Genomic DNA, 19,488 nt, shown 5'->3' on the forward strand with positions numbered 1-19,488 from the left:
CAAGGTCTATATCATTGTCCTTTGAAGTATGAAGGAACGAAGAGATGAGGACGCTTTCAGACTTATGGTGTTGTGTGTATATTAGAGTTAGATCAGGCTGAGTTCCTGACTGATGAGTCCTGGCTCATTCGAGCGCATTAAATGTTTGGCAGCGGACAGTCGATCTGTCTAAGATGTGGTGGGTGGGTTTTTATAGCGATAGCTGATGCATACCTACCTAAGGTAGTTAGAACCCTCCTCTAGAGACACTGTCTGATGGCCAGACAAAGATCTCCAATCGGAGCTATTATCCGTGAGAACTCCTGTTACCAATCAAAACCTGCGCTGCAACCCAAGTAGAGGAATACATGACGGAATAGTCCTGCAGACTCAACTCGACCGTGAGGAGTGAGCTTCAAGCCAAACAATGACGTTGTGGTGATGAGGCCCTCCAAAGAAGTCATACCAGTCCGATGCCTGACGGCCTATGTCTTTACCATACATACTCTTCTCAGGTGCAGTCCAGATCAAACATCCCATGCCATCTTGCGAGCAAGCCTCACCTAGAGTATTTAGCCCAGACAGCATCTCGACCTTTCCACCATCCAAAAACCATGAAATACCCCGGCGGCTGCTACTGCCGCGCGATCCGATACGAGATCTCGCTCGACGACCCAGACGACGCGCGCACCAGTCTCTGCCACTGTGGGAACTGCAAGGTAAGTTTTCAAGTTCGCTGAAGGGGGCAAGTTGTCGCTTTAATGGCGGGATGGGGGGGGGGAGGCCACCGTAACAATCGACTGGTGGACTGATTGATTGATTTTTATTATACACATCAGAAATTCACAGGCGGACCCTTCGGCATCACGACCAAGATCCCCAAGGCCAGCTACACGGTGACGGAGGGCCAGGACAGCGTCAAGGCGCACGAGGCCGATAACGGGGCCGGAACGCTGCTCCATCGCGAGTTCTGTCGCGAGTGTGGGAGTGGCTTGTTGGAATATGGCGTGAGTTTGAAACAACGATCCATCCTTTCTTTTTTCCCCCCACATGTCTTCGTGGTTTCCTTGGGCGAGAGAGGCTTTTCCTGCCTGTCGAAGAAGGGTCGAGGGCGATTTGAGGTTGGTGGCTGCTGACGACGTTCTAAAGGCCAATGCCGGCGACTTCATCTATATCTTCTACGGTACGTTGGACCGCCCCACGGATTTGCCGCCGAAGGGGGAGTTCTTCTGCAGTAGGCGGGATGATTGGATGCCGGAGGTCCCTGGTGAGTCTCTTTTCCATTTGGACGTTGTGTTGAGTTGGTGGGGGATTGATTGATTGTGCTGATTCTCTGGGTGTTTTTCTTTGTGATTGATAGGGATTTTCCATAAGCAGAAGATCAAGGAGTAAGTAGTTGGTTGGGCAGTTGTTGATTGAGGAATTCGGAGTGGTCGGGAGTGGTTGGGAGTGGTTCTATGTCGTGTTGAAGATGATGGCTGGTGGTGCAGACTGTCAATATGGGCTGTTGCAATTGAGAATTAGCATCATCGAAGGATCTTCTTCGGAATATAGAAGATGAATGATGGATTTCTTTGAATGTGTCGAATTGACGTTGTTCCACCACAGGCCGTTGGTCTAAGACCGCAATGCCTGGAGGTGAAACTGAAAGAATTAATCTTCCCAAAAGTACACATATGAGACCAGAGATACTCTACCACGCCATGCTTTTGTAGTGTCGTCAAAAAATTCATCATATACTTGTGCCTTTTGCTGCAAGGCTCAAGCATGTTTCCACTGTTCTATGCCATAATCCAAAACGCCATGCCAGATCGAAAATCGTGTTGGTATGAACAGCCGGGTGAAATACTCAGTATTTGAGCCCGTGGCGCTCAGGTTGACGACATGCTTGCGGAGCTGATAAGGCCCAAAAAGGCCCTCCAATGATGAGATGTCGCGTGGAAAGGTGATCGTCCTCAAAGACCTTGATTTGAGAACTTCGGAAGAGATGTGGTTGATTCCCACAGTCGATCAATGCTCCTGCATGTCTCCTGGTAAAGGCGGCTTCTGAGCAAACATGACCCATCTAGATTTCGTCAGCAAATGGAAAATGAGCCCGCTGGTTTTCGTTGTTGATCTTACATCGGCCACCATCCGTGGATATCTTTCCTTCTCAACTCCTGCCGGCATTGTGCCAGTAAGACTTCAAGCTCCTCAATCGACCATCCCAACATCTGTGTAAATACCTTGACGCTGAGTCCGTGAAATCCATCCATCAGATTAACGTAGCCAAACATGCCGGCTTCTCGTAGCGTTTTGTCCCTCGCCCACGGACCGATGGGCATTTTGAATGTTCGCCTCGTGACATTGATAAATCCTGCATCGCGCATTTGTTGCATGACAAGGTTTGGGTCACAATGGCCTTTTAGTCCGATCTTGTTAATTCCCTCCGTCCAGAGGTCTTCCCATTCAGTGATGCGGGAGTTTGAGGGGATAGAGTTGTCGTCCGAATAACGCTTGTAGCTGAACTCTTGACATTCAACCCAACCACCTGGTTTCAGAACCCTAGACGAGCACAAAAAACAAATCTTAGCATCTCCTTGAGAAGACCAGGGCTCTCTGAGATCGTAGTTTGTAGGTTGAAACAAGAAAAAACTTACTTGTATGCTTCCTGAAAGAAATGAGGCCCTGCAAATATCAGTAACTGGCAGGAAGCATAGAATTCCTAGACTGTGCTCACAGTCTTTTAATGACGTATCATTCATCACACGACTATGAACCAAATCGAACTGTTGTCGAAAAGTCCATTCTTCATCTGCATCCGCGATCTCAAACTGTGGGATGCCTTAACATCAAGACATGATAGGCCGTGTGCGACAAACCTACCTGTAGATTTGGAGGAACATAAGACGGTTGTATCGGACTCAAATCGGTGCCATGGACTAGATTCTATTAATGTCTCGAGTATTCAGGGTGGTGGTTTCGCAGTGAATGTCCATACCTTCTGTGGCTGGGTAGGTATCGGCTGGAGTTCAGTGTCAGCTTCTGCAATTCGTCCGGAACGGAAGTTGCGCTGACCAAATTCAATAGCCCATATCCCTGGAGTGCATTAGCTGACAGCTAGTATATTCCAGACGCCCAACTCACCAGTCCCGGTGCCAATGTCGAGAACGCATGTCGGATTCCTTACCGGTGCATGGAACAGCGTGTTACCGATGGAAAGCCTTACGGCATGGTACATAATATCACACCTCTCTTGTTCGATCTTAAGCAAGATATGTCAGCAGAAATTGCCCTCGACTTGGAAGTTAGCCACAGACCTCGTCATTTGGTAACAAATATTCTTCACGAATCCATTAGCATCTATGATCAATTAATCATTCGAATTGCAAAGGCGAAACCCACTGCCAGCGTGATACTATCATTCAATCAGATTCAGTGGACATAAGAGATAGCATGGACCACGTACCGCGTGATATGTTCGCCCATGTGATTTTTCATAATCGAAGATACTCGACGTAACGGACCGGGTGGATTCTTCACTATTAATCCATGTCAACTCAACCTCACGAAAAATTGGTAGAGGTGGGTAAGCACGGAGATACCTACACGTCACTATCATAATAGGCCGAGTCGGTATCGTTGAAAGTCCTCTGCGACAAGTGAGTAAGGACCATCGGAGAGAACAAGATTGTTTATCGAAACATACCGATGATGACGAGTCGTCGCGCACCTCGATACCATCTTCGTTCAGTAATTCGGCCATCTTGAGAGTGATGAATCGGGTCTAGGTTGCAGATCTGGTCAACTGTCCTCCATCTTCGAAGAGCCAAATAAGTAGGGATTTAATGATCAAAAGATCTTTAGAAGTGTGACTTCCGATCGGTGAGAAGAAAAGGTAGGGGAGTTCCACGTTGTTGGTCAGGGTCTGTGCAGCACTGCAGATACCCTCGTATGCGAGCTAAACTACTGGTCTGGCCGAGGGGCTCGCTTGGCCACGAGGTGTCATCCACGCTTGGTCCAAGTGGAGGCACATTCACCCAAAGCTGAGGATCACTATCTAAAACGACATAGGTAAGGATTGCTAATGGTATCATTACTGGTTAAGACCTGCGGTTCTTGGGAAGACTAAGTACTCGGTAACAGTCATGTTCTTTGCAAGAGAACTCGCCTGGGTCCCTCCACACACCTATTGCCTTGTTGTTTACTCGTACATGACAGTTGAGACAGAGCAGCATGGGCGACGCTCCAGTGGGGGCTGTGCAGATCCGATGCCGCGAATTAGCTAAAGCAACCGACCCGGAGTTAGTGTCATCGAGCACAGGGAGACTGACATTATCTACCTATAATCACCTAGAGGAACGGCGAGACATCCCTATGATCAATCTCATTCGGCGATCTCTCCACCTCTAAGCTGCCCCAGAAGAAGTGCTAAATTCATGCACCTTACAGGCATGTTCGAAGCCAGTCTTCACTGATAGGACACCCCATTGGCAAAAGCTCCCGCTGCATTGGGTGCCGAAGCTAGGTTTGTTCAGAGGGAACATCCGCTGCAATGTTCCATGCTGGTTTACGTGTCTAGACAGGGTAGGATACAGGCAGTTATGGAGTACAGCATGCACAACTGTTGTTATCACTGAAAGGAGGAATGACCTAACAACAGGCCACTCATGAAAGCTCTTTTCAGACCTTTTGATTCCCTCGTGCTTGGTGCTAACTGTTATATAGCTTCCGTGCCGCTGTTTATCAACTTCAACTTTATCACATCTGATGCTCAGTCTTCAATCTCTATCTTCATTTCCTTACAACAATGGGTCTTGTGGAGACATTTAGGGTTTCAGCGCCCGTGCTCCTCAGCTTTGCGGGTGGAATTTGGTTCATCTACCTCGTGGCAAGCACATATTTGAGTTATCGAAGGTTGCAACATATCAAGGGGCCTTGGCTGGCATCGATTTCTCCGCTATGGATGTTCTACTACACATGCCGAGGAACCCTTTATCTTGCTGTTGAGGATGCATTGAAGAAATATGGTGAGAACCGAAAAAAAGATTTTCAATAGTGTTTCCAGTAATGCTTTCCTAATTCTTCAACTTTAGGATCGCCTGTGCGAATAGGTCCGACGTATATCGCTACCGATGATCCGGCTCTCCAAAGGCTTATGGCCGCTCCAAGGTCACCGTTTGTCAAAGGGCACTGGTTCAAAGGCATGAAATTCGACCCACGTCTAGATAATTTACTATCAATGAGCGATGAGAAGGCCCACACTGAACTCAGAGCAAAGCTGATGCCTGGGGTATGGCAAGCATTACCTGTCGCTCGACTTCATTGCTAACTCTGCAGTAGTACACTGGCAAGGAAGTACCCATGCTTGAAAGTGATGTCGATGCTCGAGTGACGGAGCTTCTCGACCTTATCCATCGGGACTATGTGGAAAAGAACGAGGCAATGGATTTTGCCGTGCTGGCTGGGTATTTTACTCTTGATATTCTGACACAGATCGCTTTTGGACAGGCCTTGGGATTTCTGATCAAGAATGAAGACCTTTACGACTACCACAAATCGTCGGCAGCATTTTATCCCGTCATGGAGTTAGGGTCGAACCATCCGACCATTCTTTCAATTCTGAACAGCAGAGTCATGCAGGGCGCAGCACCCAAGCCGACTGACAAGATCGGATTTGGGGCCATTGTTGGAGTGGCCCATAAAGCAGTGGCCGCGAGATTTGGCTCTGATGCAAAGAAAATCCCAGACATGCTGGGTTCCTTCATCGATCATGGTCTCACCCAGCAGGAATGCGAGGTGGAATCCCTACTGCAGATTCTAGCTGGCGCGGACTCGACTGCCACTGCCCTTCGAACAACCTTCCTCTACATCTTGACCAGTCCACCCGCATATGCCAAACTACGCAGTGAGATAACGGCAGCTATTGAACAAGGCAACATCTCCTTTCCAGTGATCAAGAACACCGAAGCGCAGAACCTTCCCTATCTGCAAGCTTGTATTCAGGAAGGACTGCGCATGTTTATGCCACTACAAGGACTGGCAGGTCGTGTTTCACCGTCTCCTGACGGCGTGACGTTCGACGGCGTTTTCATCCCTCCCGGAACGGAAATCGGAATCTCCACATATGCCATGGGGCACCGCCGTGATATTTATGGGCCAGACGCAGACACTTTCCGACCGGAACGATGGATTGAGAACGATTCGGAAACAGTCAAGAAATTTGAGAGAACAAACGAGTTAGTCTTCGGGTTTGGTAGGTCGAGCTGCTTGGGTAAGGGTATTGCTATGATGGAACTGGGCAAGGCTATTTTTGAAGTGAGTTTACTGCACTCCTATCTTTAATGACTGGTGACTAATTTGACCTTTACGCGAAGCTGTTGCGCCATCACGACTTTACCGTGGTCAACCCATTCAATGCCATGAACGTCCGTTCGAATTCTGTTGTTGTTCAGACAGACTTCCATGTGCGGGCGTGGCCTAGAAAGCAAGACTAGTGGTATGGCACTTTGTGAGCTCCACAAGTATAGTCACGTTCTAGAGCCCGGGGAAAGCTGAATCAAAGTCACCACCTTGTTGAGAACTGGTTCTAAGTAAGATCTATGTGCGAAACACTACTGCAATCCATTGTTGCGTTGCCCACGACGATGGAAATTCATATGCATTATCTTCTCACAGGGGCAATGTGGTTAGCCAAGTCGTAGAGGATATTCTCGGAGAAGTGGTTATTCATGTTTCCTGAACTTGATACTACGAGTAGGCGTCATGCAGTCGTAATTCATCCGAGCCCACTGGCACTAGTAGCATGATTTATAACGTATCTATGTCTCCGTGGTCTCCCCAGTAGTCAGAGCCTGAACCCTCCTGTAAAAGGGTCTGTAAAGTCTTGGCACTCGTCACGGCTTCTCGCCAACTCAAGCGCAGTGATTAGTTCACCTCCCTCATGATGTACTACGTCAACGTCGCCTCCGAGTTTGATATACGATCTCTTGGTGAAATAGCTGATCGAGTATCGGCCGACCATGAATACCGAATTGCGACGCCAGGTCGTGAATGTCTATAAAGGTATGAGGAACCCTCAGCAAAGAGATAGCTTGCTTCCCATAGCACGCTAGGACTAAACTCGTTCTTCCAGAGCTTTTGGAGATGGGAAAACACTACCCATTAGGCTACGATTACTTCCGTACGCGCTTGCACAAAGCCTTCATCTCGCAAGCACATCTCAGGGACGAAGACAAAATCCGTGAAGGTATCAAAAGAGCCGAATTCGTCAAGAAGGAGATTGAAGCTCTCTACTTCCTCAAAAAGTATCGCTCTATGAAGCACCGTTACTCCAGCTGAAAATCTGGAATTCACGGACTCGACACACTGCTTTTACGAAATTGATCCAACATATTCAGGCCGTTACCAGGTACAATATTTGTGGGTCACTACAGCCAGTTCTTGGAATTGAGACATTCCTTGAATACGCCACAAGGCATCGATCGATGCCTTCAAGTGATCCTCACACTCTAGGGACTGGAAATACTTGGCATCTGGGACACTTGGGTTTTATCTCATGATCAGAAGATTTTGCCTCTTCATGGTCAGCATGGCTGCTATGAGGGAGCTGGACCAATCAATGAAAAGCTATCCTCTCCGGAGGATCCTAAGATCCAGCTGACCTTCTCCACCTACTGAGTCGCGCAAGCATGATTCCACGGAGTATGAGGTACTACTATCTCCTGCGGGAAGTAGTATCTGGGAAGTGAAGCACATCACGCGGAGAAATCGAGATTATCTTCGGATGTCGCAGCGACATCAACTTCCTGATCCGCAACTACAATCGTGGCTTCGGATACATCGGAGGGTTTTGTACATGCAATACCAATGTCAAATTGATTTCTTCTTCCCGCGTACCAGACTACCTGTGGCTGGTGGTGTGAATGGGAAATGTAAATCTAAATCCTCCCCACTCGAGACTTTGTGCCGTGTAACCTTTCCCACGAACGGGAAGGTGCTTTTGGCATATCCTTTGGTGTCTGAACTTGACTTATAGTTGTGACTTTGCGAGCACGTAATCACAGAATACGAGATGCCTAGCTTGCTAAGTATCGATTGACTATGGCCAAGAGAACCTTGAAACCAACCTGTGGACTGAACGGCGCCACTAAATACAGTCTCGAGAACTTAACCGCAGGCTAGAGATCTTGGTATATGACTACTTTGTGGATTCTCCTAAGACTTTGGCCGGCCTACCAAGCAGAATCGCTCTGTAGCCGTCGACAGGATTAAGTCTGCGGATCCGGACAGATATAGATATTCTGGGAGAATGGTCAAAGTTAACCTTCCATCATGTTCAAGCATCAACAGGGAGCATGGCGATGAACGAAGAATAAGCTTGAATGATCTTGGAACGGTAGTCGGTAGGAAAGAACACTGACTTTCCAGCAACTTGCCAACAACCTCATCAGACCTACTGGGCAAGAATGTGGTGAGCAGCATAGGGATATTCAGGAGTCCAGGGACCAAGAGTTGGTCAAAGTGAACAAGACTAAGCAAGTCGATCGAACAATCGATAAGGGAGAATCTAGGCTTGGGGGTTAAGCGAGTGCTTGAGGGGCCTAACTCGAACAAGACAATACAAGCCTCATTCAAGACAAGACTGTGGGGATTTGAGCCGTCTGTGGCTGCATTATTGAGGCTCAAGTGAGCCCAGGAGCATTTGGGCGTGTGGACTTACCAGGGAAATTTCCCGGGACCCTCTTCCAATAAGGCTACCTACGAGTAGGTAAAGACGCTTCAAGTTATTCTATCAATGTGAGCCACAATTAGAGGGCCCGCATTTTTTGACGTGAATTGATTTTGTTCGCTTGGCAAGTTTCCCATTTTCAGACCATCGCATTCTCATCACCATTGACAGTCTTGCATCCTTTCTCTTCCATGTTCAGGGGTTCTTTGGCGCCCCAAGATGATTCCCATCGAGGCCTGCCATGAGTTGGGCGGTTCTGTGGATTACCATACTCGATCTGGCCATACCCTCTTCTCGTACCGAGCACCTCGTATCGCTCCATACCCATTCTCGATGCTGCTCATTTCCCTTCAACATCCGTTTGCGCCTCATCTCATGTTCGTGAGCTGAAGCCAAGTCTAGACAGCCCAAAGAGGCAATCTTTAGTCACAATATGCTTTACCATGGAACCGCACGAGACAGACATTTTCGGCGAATGCATAGCACTACCGCATGGTAAGCAGCTGACCACTAGCCAGGGGAATATCACGGCCAAATGATTGCGATATACACACATGTATATGATCGTACATGTACATTGACGATTTCTTGAACCTCCTCTTCGTGCATCTTGCTCAGCATCGTCAATAATTTGGGGACAATTTTGATCCCGTCCATTCTTTTTTGGATGTATTCACTCGTTTACTGACCACTAGTCAATCATTTCATACTCTTTGAGTATTCACTATCTTTAATTCCCCCTCATTTTTCTTATTAATATGGTCAACTTTCCAGCGATCGCCCTCCTTGGGGCAACGCTCGTGCTGGCCGCCCCACGAGGCTGGGAGGACTGGTCAGACAAAGGGCAGACCACATCGACAATCACGTCGGTGACCAAGACCACGATTCGTACCACGAGCACTTCCGCCGTCACAAACTCTGATCCTCTACATTGGGCAGAGTGGATCGAAGATGAGACCGCATCGCTCTCTTCACGATCGAGAACGAAGTTGACCAGCAGCATCAAAACTACCTTCTCGACTAAGAAGCCCATTACCACGAGTGCTATTTCGCAAGGCCATGGCTGGGGTGACTGGAGCGGGAATCGGCCTTATAGACCTGGAACAGGCGGCAACAACAACAACAACAACTGGAACAACGGCAACGGCAACGACAACGGCAACGGCAACACGGAGCCAATTGGGGGGCATCCCACTTATGGGAAGCCTACTTTTGTCCCAGGCAATGGTGCAGATCCAAACTGGGATTTCAGCCGCGCCACGCAGACATTGACGGAGGCATGGGCAACAGAATCGGCAATGTTCGTGAAGGAAGCTCCAACTGCAACCTTGAAACCCACATTGCACTGGAACCATCGACCAAGCAACTTGAATCATCTCGTGCCCGGTGACAATCAGAAGATCTACTTTGCAGGTGCCGGTCAGATCAGTAAGTTCCAAAGAGACTAGCCCGCTAGGTGGTCCATCGAGAGAGGATGGCTAACTTATGATCCACAGATGCCAACAAAGCACATCAAATGGCTTGGGTAGATATCACCTATACAAACACTGCTGTCATCCTTGATCATTCGTCTTTCATCTCATACCGGGCCAGTACTAGTGGTGGACTCATCATTACCTTTTCTAGCGCAGACTCTTATCTCCAAGCCAAATCAGCGTGGCAGAGCACTGCGTCTCTGCTGCTCGTCGCCAACCAGGTTGGCTTCTGTGGCCAGGCTCAAGGTGAAAGTTGCTACTTCAAGGTGGACAAGCTAGACTTCGCCGACTCTCTTCGCAGCTGTAGTGCGTCTGGAAAGTATCAAGGAATTCGCGATGTCTTGGTCTCGGCTGATGTTGAATGGGGTTCCTACATCCCTGGCGCCCGCCCTCCTCGATTTACTCCTGGCTCGGGAGCTTCGCAGACACACGGTGGTGGCTCGCAGTCATCGTCCACAACTTCTTCAAGCTATCCTTATTTCACTAGCTCGTCAAGCAGAGTTGGAGGCTACTCAAGCGTTTCCGGAGGGGGTTCTGGTGGCTATTCTACGACGACTGGTTCAGCAGGGCCATCAGAGTCTTCCACAACCAGTGGTTCCTACAACGGAGGAACCTCCACGACTACCAGTCTCCCGTACGGTGGCAGCTCAACAACCTCGTCAGTTCCGACCAGTGGATCGTTCTCAACCACCAGTACCACTAGTGCACTGTTTCCAGACAATACTACCGTTGTGACTGTAGACACTGAAATTGACAGAGCCAACTGTACTGCGCCAATGGACAGCAAGTATGGCCTGCGGACCGCGTGCTTGGGACCGTATTTCGACCAGGATCTCGACGACACGTACGGTTATGAGGAAATCGAAGATACACCGTATGCAAGCTTCTTGGCCGGCTTCGCGAATCTTGAATATCCAGATGCGACCACCGATCCCAACGATCCGGATTTCGAAGACGATGATGCCATTATCGAGAAACGAGATGTCACCGACTGGCTTGTAGACAATGTTGTTAAACCCTTCGCAGACGCGGTCGGAATACCCACAACGTATGAGAAGACCATTGAGAAGTCATATCCTATCAGCATTCCAGCCGAACGCCAGCTGGTGGACTCACCTTGGGGCCAGCAGGTTCTCATCAAGTCGTTCTCGCAAGGGGGTGATACCGCCAGTGCCAAACTTGACATTTATTGTGTCGATTGCGGTGCCAAGGGTCAAGCCAATATCAATGGTAAAATCAGCGTCAGCCTGGATGGTATCAATGCACTGGAAGCCAACTTCCAAGGCGATTTGACGGTCGCCGTCAAGATCGGAGTCGACGCCAACCTCCAGTATGAGCAGACCTTCGGCAAGCAACTTTTCCAGGTGGGCATTCCAGGAGCTTGTATCGGTGGCATTGTCTGTGTCGGCCCCTCCATCAAGATGGGAGTCGACGTCAAATTCAATGCCAACGCCAATGGTCAGCTTCTTGCCGGTGCGGCCATCACCATCCAAGATGCCCGCGCATCAGTGGACATGCTGGCTACCCAAAAGGGATCTGCATCTGGATGGCAGCCCGAGTTCATCCCCACACTGGAAGCGAAGGGATCGATCGTGCTCAGCGCTGACGTCGGCATTCCCGTCGCTGTCGTTGTGGGTCTGGACATCTTGGAAGGCTTGTTCACGAGAGAAATAGCTTTGGTCGACAGACCTTCCGTCGTCGCTGTGGCCGCTGTCTCTGCATCGTCCAGTGGTGGTGTGGATACCATTGATGGCTGTAAAGGTATTTCTACTAAAGTCAGCTTGAAGAACAAGATGTGGGCTGCAGTGCCAGGCTTCGATCCATGGGTGCTTGCGGACATGGAACCCAAGCAGTTGGCAGAGAAGTGTATACCACTTGGAGACCAGTCTGGTGGTGACGGCGGTGATGGTGACGGCGGTGATGGTGACGGCGGTGATGGTGACGGCGGTGATGGTGACGGAGGTGATGGAGGTGATGGAGGTGATGGCGGCGATGGAGGAGATGGTGACGGAGGTGACGGAGGTGACGGTGATGGAGGAGATGGCGGTGATGGCGGCGATGAGGGTGTGGACGAAACTGGGGATACCTCGACAGATCCTGGAGTTCGCAAGCGTTCCAGCTTCCACCAGCTCAATGCCCGACAAACCAACTCAACCGGCCCAAGTAACTCAACTATTGTGGATACTACCGCCGCTGCCCTGGCAAACTCCACGAACAGCACTGCTGACTACGATCTTCCGGACCTCGACGACACGTATTACAACACAACAGACGGGTACACATACGCATCTCTGATTGACCCAGACGAGAAATATCAGATCCTCCCTTGCAACGACGGAAACATTTATATCTTCAACATCAACGCCACCGTTCCTCAGTTCAGCTGTGCAGACATGTGGACAATGTCGCCCAATCCTGATGCTGCCGACGCAGGCGTAGAGGACGATCGGGTGATAGCTGATGCCATGGGCCGGATTCCTCACTTCTACCCTGAGGAGATGGATAAGACGGGCGTATCACGACTTCGGGTCAGTGATGTTGAGAATATCCCGATTGATGTTACAAACGTCTACTTTGTCAGCCTGGACTCAGATGCTGATCCAAACGCGGACGGCACGGATCTCTACTTCGCGGTGGACATTGACAATTTCGGCTACTATCCCATCATCTGCACATACCAGGAGGCCAATCTCAACGCCCGAGTGTTTTTGGCAGCGGACCCCGATGATGGTGTGGAGATGTTGAAGAGTCCTGATATTAGGTACAGTATCACAGGAGGCACGGTCAAGGATTGTTGGTTCATGCCACTGGTTCTTGGTACGTGAGGAGAGATATGAGGATGGCCATGTGGTAGATTATATGCACTCACAAATTATCCTTATGGTAAAAATTCAAGTGAACTCAACTAGCCCGAGGATTGAGCAAGTACGGAGCAGTTTTCACTTAATGACTACCAGATACACTGCAGTGGAGATTTGAGGCTTCAGAATTTGCTCAGGCTGTCGGCCTCGAATCTACATAGCAGCCTCCGTCGTGTTTGGGTATCTACAGTGAGCCTCAATTGCGACGCGGTCGTAAGGCAGGCGCTTCATCCATTGATCCAATGGATTCTCAATGTACCTAGCAACTGTCTAATCATCGAGTCTGTGTTCCCTTGAGCGTTCACAGTTACCAATCTTCACCAAATTGATGGAACATAGAGGGTTTTCATCCATGAACACTTCAACGGGTTCCCGCTGGATCCCGTCGTATATAATGCGATCTTCCGAGTCTTTCTTCGCTTTCCACTTGCGACAATATTCCTCGCCATAGAACCTATTGTCGCAAAAACCTAGTGCCAAGCGCTCCGCCGCGGCGGCCTGCCCCTGCTCAGGCGTCTGTTCGTTTGGTTCAAAGCTGGTAATACCCAGTCTTCTCCAAATATTTTGCTCCATTTCCGATTGGCACTCTTGCAAAGCAGTCCGTGCAGTGGGATCTTCTATCACCGTTGAAACTTCTGAATAGTGCGGTGTGGCAATATGACACAAGTGCTGCAATTGCTGGATCATGAGACCTAAGCATACCCCAGGTTGCAGGTCGGCTAGTAGGAAGCTCCGCCATGCAGGCAAGCTCTGCAAAAGCAGTCAAAAGGGTAATCATATATCGCAGACGCATTGTACACTGTAATATAAACATTTCCGTCGAGAAAATAGCTAGAACACATTTCAGGTTCATCTAGTTTTCTTGTTGAACTTACATAGTCGACGGGTTTCCAGCTGCCCATGCAAAGCTCTTCTGTGTCAGTGTCTGCTATACGAAGAAATTTCAAGGAGCCAGCTATCGTGCCTTAGTGGCTGCACATTAATTCGGACAAAGCAAAGAGTGTTCAAAGGTTCGGGGGTGGGTCTTGCAATTCACTGTACCAAGAGGATCAATGAGGGAGTTAGACAACCATACCGAGTACCCGGCCGCAATAGGTGTTTTAGTCTGAAGGAATAGCTGGGTATGAACTCTTTATTCGTGATCCAGGAGCACTCAATACGAAACTCCAGGTCTGACAAACTCATGACCTTATGTTGAAGTCACTCGAAGCGAGCAAGCTGTCGATTGCGCTGGGATCCAGATGTGCGATACGCGAAAGGAAGATGGAGAACATCATGTCTAATCACTCTTTCACTCACTGGCAGAAACTACTCGTCAAAATTGCCACTTTAGAAGATAGCATTGAGCTAACCAACGCTAGAGTTTCACTTAGTAATACATGGCACGTGACAGGGCTCTCGTGGATGTGCCTTCCCCGTGACCTCGCTACCCTCCTTGTACCTGGGGCTTGCACCTGCGCCCCAAGGGCTGAAGACTGCAGCACCTACCAACCACCATTGACCAACACCAAACACCTCCACGACAGGTTCTTCTATCACAGGTCCATCAATCTCAGTCTCTCTCTTCACCCTGGCATTGGCCCTAAATCATCTCCATTCATATCTTGTCTCCATATTATTGATTCAACTTGTCGTCAATAACTGTCTAGTAATTCCATTCACGCCTACCCCGTGCTTTGCCAATTCACTGCACTGTCCTACACTACCACTTCTGTCAGTAGTCCTCCGTACCCGGCCACCTTGTCCGATCTTTGAACCTTGTCCAAGCTTCAATCCGCGCAACGCGGCAATACTACCCCAACCAACTTGGGCTCTGCGAGGATTCTCATGTTCAGAAAACGAAGACAAGCCATTCCCTTATCCCCATTGTCATCCGCCCGCAAAATCACCACGACTCCTCCTCTCACCTGTCGCACATCTTCTCGGCGACTCCCCACACATTCTCGACGCCGCGGCCTACATCGTTAGATGGCCGATGGTGCATTCCGCTTCACTCAGCCTGGAGCAGGGCAGTTCTATCCCTCACAACCGCATTCCCACCATCGAAACCAGAACCAGACGCGGCCTACCTCGCTGACAGGTTCTCGAAGACCTTTCCCTACCGACGCTCCTTCTCCGTCCCGATCTCCCGTGAACCAGTCTTTGTCCTCAAATTTCAACATGTACTCCCAGAATGGGTACCAAAATCAGCACAGCCTGATGAGTGGGGCTCAGAATCACCAGCAGCGATATGGCAACATGCATATGTCCAAGTACCAACAGCCTCATCATGGTCATCACAATGTGAATCAACATCATCAACAGCAACATCATCATGGCGGCCAACTAGGTCACCAGCACAATATCTCTTCAGGTGGCTTCCAATCTTCGACTCCGCATCTTCCCAACTATGGCCACGAACATATGCAGAATGGGAATGGGAATGGATTACCTCCTGATGAGCCCGAGGAAGTTGACAACGAACATTGGCGGGAGCAGAAACAGTATTGGGAGGAAAGCAAGGATTTACAAGGCCCGAACCAGCGTGCGCGCACTGTTGCCCACCATTCGAAGGGTGTCAATTATGTTCCACTGGGTCCCGCCGCGGAAGAGATATCGTCCGACAATCGTGGAGTGCAGCCATCAAATGGAACTGTCGTGAGTAAGCAGACATGGGATGAGCTTGATTTGGGTGGTCAAGGACTTTGCGCGCTTTCACCCGTTCTATTCAACCCATCGTACCACTTTTTGAAGCGCCTCGATCTGGTCTACAACCAGCTGGAAACTTTACCTCCCGAGATTGGCCGCTTGAAAAGCCTAGAGCATTTAGATGTATCCTTCAATCAACTCACCGAGCTTCCGGAGGAGATTGGCATGCTGTCAAACCTCAAACAACTCCTCCTTTTCAATAACCACATTCAAAGCCTTTGTTACGAAGTCGGATTTCTCTACAAGTTGGAGGTTCTAGGTATCTATGGCAACCCGTTGGAACAAGGACAACGCGACAAAATCACGGAAGGTGGCACAAGAAAATTGGTTGAGTACCTCCGTGAATCCATGCCTGGTATGTCTTTGACGAAAAGTGAGTTTTGTGGAAGAATGCTAACTATCACATAGAACCTCCTCCTCCGCGTGAGCGTGAATGGCATCAATTGGAAGAGACTGCTGAGGATGATCTCAAACAAGATACCATCAAAGCTCTCACATACAACATTTTGTGCGATCGATACGCTACTCCCACTTACTACGGTTGGGTACCCGAGCGAGTACTGGGTTGGGCATATCGAAAGACATTGTTGATCGACGAGATGAGGGAAATGAGTGCCGACATTATTTGTTTACAAGAGCTTGATCGGACGAGCTACGACGAATTCTTCCGGCCTGAACTGGCTGTCAGTGGATACAAAGGATACTATGGTCAGAAAGGACGTGCCGAAACCCTTGGAGACCACGCCAAATTCGTTGATGGCTGTGGAACATTTTGGTTAGACAAAAAGTATATTCTCTTGGATTCACAGCATATTGTCCTAGGGCGGAAGGCGGTTGAACGTCCTGGCGCAAAAGCTTCAGCTGACATGCTCAATCGAGTTTGGCAGAGAGACGACATTGCCACAGTTGTTCTGTTGGAAAATCGGGTCACAGGTTCACGTCTTATTGTGGCAAACACTCATCTCTACTGGGATCCAGCTTTCAAAGATGTCAAACTTATCCAAGCCGCCGTTTTACTGGAAGAACTGACAAAATTGTCTGACAAATATTCCAAATTCCCCCCAGCAACGAACAAGCAGGTGTTCCGATTCTCCGATTCCAAGGATGAGCCCGCCCCTGAACCAGGCCCATCTCTGACATATTCCCAAGGAAATCAGATACCGCTCATCATTGCTGGTGATTTCAATGCAGCAGCCGGAACAGCTGTGTATGACTTGTTGACGAAGAAAGGAATGAGCGCCGAACATGATGATCTTATAGGTCGGGATTACGGAGCATTCTCCCGGGCAGGTATGCAGCACCAGTTCACCCTAAAGTCATCCTATGCACCTATCGAAGACGAGATGCCATTCACGAACTATGTTCCACATTACGTCGACGTTCTGGATTATATCTGGTTTTCGAGCAATACTCTCCGAGTGGTCGGTCTTCTTGGCCAGATTGACCCAGAGTATCTTAAGCGGGTACCTGGGTTACCGAACTTCCACTTCCCAAGTGACCATATCTCCATTGCTGCCGAATTCAAAGTTGAGAAACAGCGGAATGTACAAAAGGCGGTTGAAGCCGACTTTGGACCGTCAAGCAAGAAGTAGTACTCCTAGCATGACAGGTCTGGGTACGAGACGAATGATGGTCAGCAGCTGGTAATGGAGTCATTGCATGGAGTTTTTAAGGCGAATCAACGATACAAACCTGGAGAAAAAGAAATGACAAGGAGTCTCGGATGGATGGTGAGCACGAGTCGTTAGTCTTGGGAGACCATCAACTTGCTGTCCTGGTTAGGATTCGTGGGGACGAAAAAAGGTTGGCCATCTAATGTTCTACTACGGTTCATAATGGTCTGTTTTTATTCTTTTCCCATTTGTTCTCTCTCAGCCACGTCAAAACATGATCGAAACCATCATCATCATCCTCATCAAACGTCATCGCAAACTGTACGAGCATATTTTTCGGTGGTCGAAATGCAAATTATGGTATGAGAGGAAACTTGGGTGCCGAGTTCCGGCGATCCGGGCAGATCGATGCAATGTGAAAGAAAGGGCGAGTCTTCAGGATCAAATGGGCCGGGGCCAGGTAGGCATATGGTTGGAGGGAAATCTTCTCTCTTTTGCGTGTACTCTTCTGCCCAGCAAAGACCACCAAGTCATTATATTACTCACTCTTACTGGCACACCTACATGGGATGTCTCTCTTGTTCATTTCGTCGTTGGACATGGGACGTTTGTTGAAATCCGTACTTGGGCGTCTGTGATGCTACATGATTTCACGCGTTGACGACGACCACCACCCGTGGCTAGGGAGGGATAAAACATCAGTGGTACAGTGGCCGACAGTGGTTTGGCATGGAAAGCAGTGCGCAGATAGGCAGGCAGGCAGACTCAATGCAATGCAGCGGACACATTTTCTCTCTTCACTTTGCTCTCCTTATATTGCTTGGGCCTCTCCCAGGACTTTTGACTCTCCATTTTTCTGGCCCTATTTCCTCTCACGTAATTTCTTTAATGTGATCCCTATAATATAACACTTGGCTATCGTGGATCTCGAGAGAGCTCGGCCTCCAAGTGAGCTGTTCTGTGGCATGCCTGTGTTTGTTTCTCCCACAATACATCGACTGGCACTGCCTGGTTTGGTGGGGAATGCATACCATTGACCCATCAGTGCTGTAAAACTCAACCGTGCCTCGCAGATATCATATTCTGAGATGGACACCAATGGCTCCAGTGAAAGCACTGCACCTTTTTCTGGCTGTGTTCCACCATAACAGGAAGATGGACGAGACAATTTCATGTTGATATGACCTGATGTTGATATCACTGACCACGGTGGTCTTCTGTTGGTCACTATCCTTCTGTGGACGAGACGGAAATTTGCCTTGACCGTTGTCGCATCAGGCAAGGCATTTCTCTCTTTGCCCATCTCTGTGCTTTCTAAGATTGGCTTGAAGTGGTCGTTGTCAAGGTCTTTCATGGAGGGTTTACATCCAACCCGATGGTTCGGACATGCATCCATGGCGGGCTGACTTCCCCAGCGAGACCCGGAAGCCTATGAAATCAACCTTCGGCTTTGACCCTCGCGCCGACTCCGGCAGTTTTCATCGGACATAGGGATCGTATAGAGGATCTGATGTGTTCCGAAGGGCATCAGTTCAATCATGGCTCCGTTCGTTTTCTTTCTTCTTCAAGAGACTCCCCAATCAGACCTTTACGCCTCTCAGCGCACCTGTTGCTCCCCCGGCGCCGCTGCCGGATTAGCTGCACCCTGCTCTTTACCTAAAGCTTTTAATTTCTCCATCTCCCTCTGCCGTGCCTGACTCTCCTTCAACGCCGCAATTTTGCGCTCAAACTGCATTTTCTGCAACAGGAGCTGGCCGCGCCGACCCTCTAGAGATTCAATAGGCTTGCGGTAATCCATTTCCGTCACGCTCGCGGTTGCCGGTGCTGAATCCTTAACGTCGGACGTCGAGGATGAGGATACTGCTTCTTCTTGCTGCAATAGCTGCTCCCTATATTCCTGCTGCTTGACCTTCGCGGCTGCTTGCTCTCGGTCCATTTTTAACATTGCTCCGGCGACAGCGCCCGCGGCTACTATCGAGGCGATGCATATGGCGTAGATGAGGGGTTTGCTCTTGAGTCCCGGGGTCGGGGCTGTTGTCGTCGTTGATGGAGGGAGAGGTGCCTTGCGGAGAGATGACGGAGGAGGGCGAGAGGCTCGCCTGAAGTTTTGCTCTGGCATTATCTCGGATGGGTGAAGAGATTATGCCATACTTTCGACGGGT

The 19,488-nt window shown here is 49.3% G+C and overlaps 8 protein-coding genes across 8 annotated transcripts; 5 read left to right on the top strand and 3 right to left on the bottom strand.

Moving 5' to 3' along the window:
- Window positions 1-593: 593 nt before the first annotated feature.
- LTR84_008902 (uncharacterized protein) lies at window positions 594-1,371 on the top strand (the record flags this gene model as incomplete). The annotated part of the gene is made up of 4 exons (XM_064852445.1): window positions 594-698; window positions 819-986; window positions 1,129-1,246; window positions 1,340-1,371. 4 exons carry the CDS (start codon window positions 594-596, stop codon window positions 1,369-1,371), a joined length of 423 nt encoding a protein of 140 aa, XP_064701420.1.
- Window positions 1,372-2,096: 725 nt separating this feature from the next.
- Window positions 2,097-3,724, bottom strand: LTR84_008903 (uncharacterized protein; the record flags this gene model as incomplete). Its single annotated transcript, XM_064852446.1, has 12 exons — window positions 2,097-2,523; window positions 2,619-2,646; window positions 2,699-2,792; window positions 2,845-2,900; window positions 2,960-2,983; window positions 3,037-3,057; window positions 3,106-3,223; window positions 3,279-3,301; window positions 3,364-3,376; window positions 3,428-3,500; window positions 3,568-3,611; window positions 3,668-3,724. 12 exons carry the CDS (start codon window positions 3,722-3,724, stop codon window positions 2,097-2,099), a joined length of 978 nt encoding a protein of 325 aa, XP_064701421.1.
- A 1,044-nt stretch (window positions 3,725-4,768) lies between these two features.
- On the top strand, window positions 4,769-6,455 carry LTR84_008904 (uncharacterized protein; the record flags this gene model as incomplete). Its single annotated transcript, XM_064852447.1, has 4 exons — window positions 4,769-4,988; window positions 5,055-5,251; window positions 5,302-6,276; window positions 6,336-6,455. The coding sequence occupies 4 exons, from the start codon at window positions 4,769-4,771 to the stop codon at window positions 6,453-6,455; spliced, it is 1,512 nt and encodes a 503-aa protein (XP_064701422.1).
- Window positions 6,456-6,980: 525 nt separating this feature from the next.
- LTR84_008905 (uncharacterized protein) lies at window positions 6,981-7,299 on the top strand (the record flags this gene model as incomplete). Its single annotated transcript, XM_064852448.1, has 2 exons — window positions 6,981-7,023; window positions 7,094-7,299. 2 exons carry the CDS (start codon window positions 6,981-6,983, stop codon window positions 7,297-7,299), a joined length of 249 nt encoding a protein of 82 aa, XP_064701423.1.
- A 2,148-nt stretch (window positions 7,300-9,447) lies between these two features.
- LTR84_008906 (uncharacterized protein) lies at window positions 9,448-12,989 on the top strand (the record flags this gene model as incomplete). The annotated part of the gene is made up of 2 exons (XM_064852449.1): window positions 9,448-10,117; window positions 10,186-12,989. 2 exons carry the CDS (start codon window positions 9,448-9,450, stop codon window positions 12,987-12,989), a joined length of 3,474 nt encoding a protein of 1,157 aa, XP_064701424.1.
- A 306-nt stretch (window positions 12,990-13,295) lies between these two features.
- On the bottom strand, window positions 13,296-13,598 carry LTR84_008907 (uncharacterized protein; the record flags this gene model as incomplete). Its single annotated transcript, XM_064852450.1, has 1 exon — window positions 13,296-13,598. The coding sequence occupies one exon, from the start codon at window positions 13,596-13,598 to the stop codon at window positions 13,296-13,298; it is 303 nt and encodes a 100-aa protein (XP_064701425.1).
- A 1,587-nt stretch (window positions 13,599-15,185) lies between these two features.
- On the top strand, window positions 15,186-17,305 carry LTR84_008908 (uncharacterized protein; the record flags this gene model as incomplete). The annotated part of the gene is made up of 2 exons (XM_064852451.1): window positions 15,186-16,068; window positions 16,122-17,305. The coding sequence occupies 2 exons, from the start codon at window positions 15,186-15,188 to the stop codon at window positions 17,303-17,305; spliced, it is 2,067 nt and encodes a 688-aa protein (XP_064701426.1).
- A 1,618-nt stretch (window positions 17,306-18,923) lies between these two features.
- On the bottom strand, window positions 18,924-19,445 carry LTR84_008909 (uncharacterized protein; the record flags this gene model as incomplete). The annotated part of the gene is made up of 1 exon (XM_064852452.1): window positions 18,924-19,445. The coding sequence occupies one exon, from the start codon at window positions 19,443-19,445 to the stop codon at window positions 18,924-18,926; it is 522 nt and encodes a 173-aa protein (XP_064701427.1).
- Between the last annotated feature and the right edge of the window lie 43 nt (window positions 19,446-19,488).

The sequence above is a fragment of the Exophiala bonariae genome (genome assembly GCF_035927105.1).
Source record: "Exophiala bonariae strain CCFEE 5792 chromosome Unknown scaffold_34, whole genome shotgun sequence".
Classification (NCBI taxonomy): domain Eukaryota; kingdom Fungi; phylum Ascomycota; class Eurotiomycetes; order Chaetothyriales; family Herpotrichiellaceae; genus Exophiala; species Exophiala bonariae.